Here is an 8,552-nt window from a genome sequence, read left to right as displayed (position 1 = left end):
ACAGGTCAGACCGGACGTAATCAGCGGTCATTATTGTGCTTCTGACTGTGTGTGCTGTAGCTGGAGAAGAGTGTGAAGCTGGACGAGTGCCTGAAGAGGGTCCAGCAGGAGAATGAGGACCTGAGAGCCCGCATGGACAGACACTGCACCCTGTCAAGGTAAAGGCAAGGGGTCACTTACTCCCATCTCTGTGCTACGACTTCAGGAGGCTGGCTTGTCCAGGGAAATGTTGGTCTGGTGTCCTTGGATAGACCAAGGCCCAGTCCTAGTGTCCACCCTGGCAGACTCACTGACTTAAGGGCTGTGATAGTTATTTTAGACTTGTCTAGTCCAAAGATTTACCAAGATACGTTCAAAAGGTTGAGTCTGGTTTATTGAATGAAATCAAATACTTGCGCAAGGACTTCCTGAACAACGCAAACAAAGGTGGTTTGTCAGAGAAGTGAAGTCAGTCACTTCTGGCCTGGCTTATATTCAGTCAGAACACAGGTAAGTCTTTCTAGGATTTCATTGGCTGAGTTGTCTATGCGTCATCGTGAGGGGACGGATATCACACAGTGAAAGGAAGGAATGTGGGATGAAACTCACTTTGAATATGGACAAAAGAGCGAGGCAGAGCTATGCAGAGTGTGTTTACAATCACAAAAGGGGGGAAGAGTTGGTGTTTTACATTAGACTGAAACTGGGGTTTGCAAGGGACTTGGGGGGAGGTGATAAATTACAAAGACAAAGGCTAAGGTGTTTGGATGTAAATTCCTGGACAATCCCTCATTTGTGCCTGAACAGGCACACACAAATAAAATATAAAATCCAAACACAGTGTAAACAGTCAGCTATGCTATACATGTGGAAAGGAAATAATCTCTCCACTAGGTGGAAACTTTAATTATTTCCTCTCAACGTGCAAAATCACACACCAAAACCCCTTGCTTCAGAAATTTGACAGGAAACAAGATAAAAAAATGACATGATTATATACTATTTATAGTCTAAGAGTGGACAACCATTCACCAAAAAACAAACTTGATTTAACAAGGCAAAAAAAAAGATAAAATGGTTACCAGTGTAAGAGGGGCAAAAAACCTCTTGGTCAATTTAGAGGAAAAACCCAAACTTATTTATCAACTCATGTTTCAACAATTGCAACTCTTGTAAACAAATATGATATTTTCCAGATTATTTCAAAGTTCATTCACTCTTGTGAATAATTGCATGTGATGTCCTATGGAACATAGATTCCATGTGTGCGTCTCTGAATGTTTAATGTAGGTTCCAGTGTGTGCGATCAGAGGTGCAGTCCGATTTCTCATCAGAGGAGAATGTCATCTGGGGAATGCAAGGCGTCTTCTCTTCTAGATCGCAACTTCAATGTCGCGTTGCTTGAAATCAGTTATGTTCAATGTTAGTGTGTGCAGGTGTGTGTGCGTGTGTGGTGCATCTTGTGAGGAGGTGACCAGCAAGGTCATTTTTCCTCCGATTCCTCGTCAGAGGAGAGGACAGTGTGATGGCCCATGGTTTTGGCCTCTGAGCCCTCTGGTTCAGCTGCATTCTGATCTCCTGGTGTTTGCGATCCCTTGGTGGACCGTCCTCTGCTGCTTGGACCCGTTGGCAATGCTTGCATGGATCCAACGAAGTCCTCTCAGATCGCTGTCTGCGTGATGAGTAGAAACTGGTACGGCCCGAGCCACCTCGGCGAGTTCCAGCTCCTTCGTCTGTGGTCGTGGACCAGGACCCAATCCCCAGGAGATGTGATGCAGGAACCCCTCCTTAGCCTCAGGAAATGGCGGTCCTCACTCTGTTGGAGACATCTGTTAACATCCTCCGCCACCCCTGTTTTTGAAACATGATCTGGCCCGTGGGCTAGTTTGAAAGCATAATGAAAACATGAACGAGGTAGTACAGGTTTGTCATTAGGCCCTAGATACAGGTTAGTTTGGTGGTGGAAATGTGCACTTAGTCCTTCATTTCTTTTTCTCCGCAGGTGGAGCAGATGCTTGTAGGTCAGAAATGTAGGCTCTTGAACTGAACCCGGTCCATCCCTGTACTGCTCCACTTAGGGCCGGCCCGGGTCGTGCTGCTGGAGGGCTCACCTCGGCGCTCCCCCAGTACAGGCTGATGAAGTGCTCCATCTGTGGATTCACAGATGAGAGAGACAAAACAGAGACAAAACAGAAGAGCAAAAGGAGAGTTCTCTGGTCTGGTCTCCCTGTTCCCCTCTTTGGTCAGGAACGGTTATTCAAAATCTGTTGGAGATTCTCAGAAATATGGTTAAGCGCAAGCTCCTGCTTTGGGGAAAAATTGTTATTATTCTGTCAGGAAAACTTAAACAGGGTGACTGTTCAAGTGTCATTTAGAGCCAGTCTGTAGTAGCCTACAGTGACATCAGGGGCAGCGTTAGAATGACTTCAACACGCCCAGTCCCCAGTCATGATCAAGGCAATTGGGTTTGGCTCTAGCATTTCTCTCACGATTTTATGAAAATAAAATAACCATATTCTTGCCTCAACAAAACAACACCCCCTAAGGGTGAAAGCAAAAAATTTCCTGAAGTCAGGATAAAAGTAGAGATGAGGCAAAGAAAATGACACTAAAATGAACTGGCTTCATTTACAATTAACTAATCAAAACACTCCATCAAAGCTTCATTTGTATATCTAAAACCTCCCTCTTCTGCATTTGAGGACAGAGTATTTGGGCACTGCTCCTGTTTCATACTTATCTGTCGCTCACAGTGAGTTGGTGACATGGCGTTGGTCTGCATCTCACGAAACCCAGATCGCCCATCTGTAGGGAAACAGGCCAGTAACCTCCGGTGTCCTGTGCCCGTCTCCTGGTTCGGCATTCACCCATCACTCCCGGAACGACAGTTGTCTGTAAAATACCACTCAGAAAAAACACTCAGGCCCGATGAATGTGCCTTAAACTATAAACATGAGATATTTAACATACTCATTTAAAAAATATATAAATTGGGTTATGAGATGCTGCATTCAGATTAAGATACTGGCAACCCTTATCTATTCCCCCCACTATTATGCACAACGCTTATGTCTTAAGCTACATATCAGAAAGAGAGACAAAACAAACAGTTAAAACAGACAAACAGCAGGTCCCAAGCAGTCCCCAGGAAGGCATGATCCAGGCTTCTCAAAGACCTGCCGCCCAGGGTCCATAGCACCTGAAAATTAAGACTCAAAACACAGACTGGGTTCAATAGCAGAGGAGAAGGCCTAATGCCAGCTCCTCAAAAAACACATTATCATTATATGAATGAAAATTCATACAGTAGAAATGCATAAAACGAACAGCTTATGGCCATTCATTGACTATTGAAACAAAACTCCTGAATCAAACACCTATTCAACCCTGTCAGACTTTTGAGTTCGCTCTACATCTATTTTATCCTGTTTATTTATCTTAAAAATTAAAACTCTCTATCTTGGCTAGTTTAAAATCACCCTTATGGGTTGTTCAAGGGAAGTCCAGCAGGTGGCGCTCGACTTCAAAATCGGAGGCTCTTCCTTCCGGACCTGTTCGGACAAATACCTCGTAGAAAGAAGGGGCGTGGCTAATGGCGCAACAAGTCGAGGGGGTAATCTAATTTTAAAACAGAGTTATTCTGCTGGGGAAATGGCGGAGAGACTGTTTGCTGAATCTCCTTATCTTTCCTTCCTGACCTAAAAAAAAAAACTCTCTCGTGCTACTCTCCCAAATCTTAAAAACAGACCAGTCTAGAGAATCAACAGGCATTTCCCTTAACCCTCTAGCTGAGCCCGAATCTTAGAATTTAACACTAAAATGTCAGATGTGGATGTAAGAAATCGAAAATGCTTTAGCACATAACGAAATTCTGCCAACAAACGCTCGCAGAGTAATGCTTCAGCGCAACAATCTCCTCAAGCTAGCAGTAGAATCCTGTGACCTCCTCTAGCCCTATGTTATTAGCCGGGGTTACAGGGACACCTAGTGGTGCTCCCAAAATGTTGCATGTATGACCCGGAAGTTGTCTTTGGCAGCGCGGGGAAATTTAAAGAAACAACGTCCCTAATAACAGCCTAGAAACCCCAAAACAGCAATGAAAGGAAACCTTATGGTTAACTCACGGCGGTAAAGAATACAATTTCGAAAGAAACACACATTAAGACACATTAAATTCGCTTAGTACTCACCTAGTCAGCGAAGTGCTTTGTTCTCCCTCTGGCTCAAGGCGGATCACCGGGAGTTGTTTTCCGGCGTCTCCTAGGCAACCAGTTAGCTAGCCTACTGGGAATCTAGCAGAATTTTAACAGTCTAAAAAGGGTACAAAACAATACTTTACCTGGATCCATGGCGCGCATAACAAACAATTATCAAGAGCCGAGGCTCAAACAGTGAACACATAAGACGACCAACCCCCCGTGCACATGCAAGAGAGAACGTAGCAGACACACGGGAACGCAAACAAAGGACGACCAAACGACGACCAAAACCGACTAATATACGACTTAACCCACAAACATGAAACAAAGCCCACGTTTACAACAAACACTCTCGGCTGCACTAGCAATTTGGTCCAGGCTAAACCATGATGTCTAGATCCTACCAAATATGTACAGCCCCTCTGGTCAAAATCTCTACCAGAAAACGCGGATTGCAAAACTCTCAATTCCGCCCTGTAGCTACATCTCCATTGAGCAAAACTCTCTCAACGTGCTCGCGGTTAAAACTCTCCGCGACCGGCCAAAAGGAAACCTGTTCTGTGCCAAACTCTCACTTGAACAGCTGATACCCTCGTAACGAAACAAGACGAAGTCAAAAGACAATACGATATAAAATCTATTGCTGTTCACATCTCCTTAGATAGTTACTTACTTAATACCCACGCTGGGGTTTCCTGTTTTCAACCAATCCAGACCAACAAGCTGAACCAAATCAAGGCAAATACAACTCAACCCATAAGAGGGTTCGTTTAAACGTACCTGTGAGCCTCAGGAATCCAGTGGAAGAACTGAGGAAATAATCTCGGCATGCGCTCTAGCGCAAGAGAGAAAATTGATTTTCCAACGCCCATATGGACCGACACGTCTGCCGATCAGTCCTCTCCCCACTGGAATCCCGAAGCAAACGCAGGCAGTGATCCCATCCCCGTCGCCAAAACTGTGATAGTTATTTTAGACTTGTCTAGTCCAAAGATTTACCAAGATACGTTCAAAAGGTTGAGTCTGGTTTATTGAATGAAATCAAATACTTGCGCAAGGACTTCCTGAACAACGCAAACAAAGGTGGTTTGTCAGAGAAGTGAAGTCAGTCACTTCTGGCCTGGCTTATATTCAGTCAGAACACAGGTAAGTCTTTCTAGGATTTCATTGGCTGAGTTGTCTATGCGTCATCGTGAGGGGACGGATATCACACAGTGAAAGGAAGGAATGTGGGATGAAACTCACTTTGAATATGGACAAAAGAGCGAGGCAGAGCTATGCAGAGTGTGTTTACAATCACAAAAGGGGGGAAGAGTTGGTGTTTTACATTAGACTGAAACTGGGGTTTGCAAGGGACTTGGGGGGAGGTGATAAATTACAAAGACAAAGGCTAAGGTGTTTGGATGTAAATTCCTGGACAGGGCGCGCTCCCGCGAAGTCCGCGAGGGCTTAGGAGTGTCCCAATGTCAAATCAGCAAGTGCCTGAGGGCTCTCTGGCAGACATTTTGAGCCCTTTATGGCCCCTTACCGTAGGTCTGCACTTCTGCAGACTTCGCCTAACGGAATTACCCACAGTTCATATCGTTGTGACGTGAAACACGGGGTGACCTGAAGAACAGCCAATAAACAAACAGATCAACCAACCCTAACGTTCACATTACAGAACAAAATATGTTTTCATGTTTTCAGCTGGACTTGCTTATCTGCACAAGTAGCCTTATCATTATTTTGGTTTCATTATTTTTAAGTATGGGTTATTAACCCCATGGGTTTGTATAATGTGATGTGTAAAAATATGTAGGCTATGGTTATAAATTACATCGATTTCTGTTGCTCTAAATCATATGATTTCCCAGTTAAAAGCAGTATGACATTAATCACCCATTTCGGTGCAGTGTTCTTTGAATTGAGATTTCCAACATGAATATGGAAAGAGTTGTGAGGTGCAGGAATGTGTATACATAATATATTATCATTCTTAAGTAAATACTTTTGGATTCATCACAAACAAGAATGACAGGCAGTAATGTAGTTCGCATATCACCACAAAATGAAATGATTTCAACAAGTTGAACAGACATGTTTTGAGGGTAACACAGAGTTCAGATAATGTAAAGGGGATTTGACTCAGCCCAAAATTAATTTACATGAAGGCCTACAAGAAAAACATGTAAAATTGAAAATTTGATAAAAAGCCCCACACCCACAATAGTAAGAAATGTGTTTTCACGTCAGTGTAATGTCGCAAGTGCTGTCCCATTCCTTTTTATACCAATTCGAGCCCTTGCAGCCTCTCACACTCAACCACTTTACCAGGTGACGTCAGTAAGTCTGTGAGGGCTCAGGGCTTGAGGGTTTAGGGGGGACATTGGGACTGGGCTTGAGGGTTTAGGGGGGACATTGGGACTGGGCTTGAGGGTTTAGGGGGACATTGGGACAGGGCTTGAGGGTTTAGGGGGACATTGGGACTGGGCTTGAGGGTTTAGGGGGACATTGGGACTGGGCCCAAGCCTCCTAGAGATGCCTTCTTGGCTTCATGTGTTTTTTTGGTTTGGTTTATTTGGAAGTTAAAATACATGCACAATCACCACTGGTATACATACGCACAAGAGTAGACAAACATACTCCTGGAGCTTGCTCGATCGCCTTGAGAGAGGTCAGGGGAGAATTTTTCCAGCTCACTTATCTGGCCCCCGGGTGATTACTGTTTTTTTGCTTCCCTCTGGAATATGTAGGGGTGGGTCGTATGCCCACCTCCCCTGTTCTCTGTAAAGCGCATTGTGTTGCCTCTGGGTATGAAATGCGCTATACAAATAAAGCTTTGATTGATTGATTGAAGAGAAGGGACCACGGTATGACAGGGGAAACCAGCCCCCCAGGGGATCAGCAGGTCTGACATATTTGTTTTGTCCCCCCCCCCAGACAACTGTCCACAGAGCAGGCGGTGCTCCAGGAGACCCTCCAGAAGGAGTCCAAGGTCAACAAGCGTCTGTCCATGGAGAACGAGGAGCTGCTCTGGAAGCTCCACAACGGTGACCTGGCCAGCCCCCGCAAGATGTCCCCGGCCTCGCCCTCGCACTCCCTCGGCCTCCAGTCCCCTCGCAGCCCCCCCGTCTCGCCCAGATAACAGCGGCCCTCCGCTTCCTGGAAGCAGCTCGTCTCTCCCTCCACCCCCCTCTCTGAGCGGACAGACTCCTCCCTCAACCCCCTCTCTGACCGGACAGACTCCTCCCCCCTCTCTGACCGGACAGACTCCTCCCTCCACCCCCCCCCCCTGAGCGGACAGACTCCTCCCTCCACCCCCCTCTCTGACTGGACAGACTCCTCCCTCCTCCCCCCTCTCTGACCGGACAGACTCCTCCCTCCACCCCCCTCTGACCGGACAGACTCCTCCCTCCACCCCCTCTCTGACCGGACAGACTACCAAAACTCGAGAGGCTATGTGGACTCTGTCCCTCCCGTTCCACTGAGTCTACAGAAAAGGCACAATCTGAGACTCCTCCCTCCTCCCCCCTCTCTGACCGGACAGACTCCTCCCTCCATACCTAAAGAGCTATATTAGCTGACAACCCGTTCCTGTGGAGTCAACTGCCCCTCGATGTACAGACAAATGACTCGGCAGGCTGAAAGGAATGACTGTTGAGCAGGGCCAGCACGTTGTTCTAGTCTGATCCCCTGCCAGCTCCAATGTTTTTTTTTTAATAATATATATATATAAGTAATGTACTGACAGGCCTGGACATGACCTGTCAACTTGCTGAGGAGTTGACTCTAATTGTTTGAAAGTTTTGTTTCGTAATCAATAAAGTAATTTACTGATCCAGCTTCTCCAACTTTTTCCTTTTTCATATGGTGCTCCTAGAGAGCTGGAGCTGGAGCCCTCTTCCCTTGCAGCCACTGCGCCACAGTTTTACCCCCTCCAGTTTTACCCCCTCCAGTTGTACCCCCTCCAGTTTTACCCCCTCCAGTTTTACCCCCTCCAGTTGTACCCCCTCCAGCTGCCTCACAGAAATACCCCCCCTTCTACTGGCTACGGCCAGACTCTCTCTGTTTGGGCTGCCCACAGGTCTTGCAGGGACCTGGGTGCTTTCGCTCTGGCCGGCTGCAGCAGCCTTCCTTTGCCGTCGCCGAAGGGCTGTGGACCTACGGTAGTTAAAGAGAGGTGTTTAACCGTGGAGGCAGCCCGCTCAACACTTGGCTGTACACAGGGTGTGTTTGTTTTTGTCTTGTGGGCGGAGCCCATCAGCCCCTGGAACCCATCTGCCTCCGTCCGGCGCTTTGCTCACCCTGACCGCTGACTAGCGTGGGAGCTTCTTACCTCAGGTGGCGCTAACGCAACGCTTGGGATGTAAGCCGCCGTTAAACCCCACAGCA

At 46.6% G+C, this 8,552-nt stretch overlaps 1 protein-coding gene across 2 annotated transcripts in view; it reads left to right on the top strand.

The window, feature by feature from the left end:
* The window catches only part of mtus1a (microtubule associated tumor suppressor 1a), a 24,545-nt gene extending 17,093 nt beyond the window's left edge, over positions 1-7,452 (top strand). For both annotated transcript variants that reach the window (XM_084459488.1, XM_084459487.1), the window contains exons 8-9: positions 61-158; positions 7,101-7,452. In XM_084459488.1, the coding sequence (XP_084315614.1) occupies positions 61-158; positions 7,101-7,305 (303 nt within the window). In that variant the 3' untranslated portion in view covers positions 7,306-7,452. The remainder of the gene's footprint in view (positions 1-60; positions 159-7,100) is intronic.
* Positions 7,453-8,552: the final 1,100 nt, after the last annotated feature.

The sequence above is a fragment of the Borostomias antarcticus genome (genome assembly GCF_949987555.1).
Source record: "Borostomias antarcticus genome assembly, chromosome: 28".
Taxonomy (NCBI): Eukaryota; Metazoa; Chordata; class Actinopteri; order Stomiiformes; family Stomiidae; genus Borostomias; species Borostomias antarcticus.
This window is presented reverse-complemented; position numbering and strand designations above follow the sequence as displayed.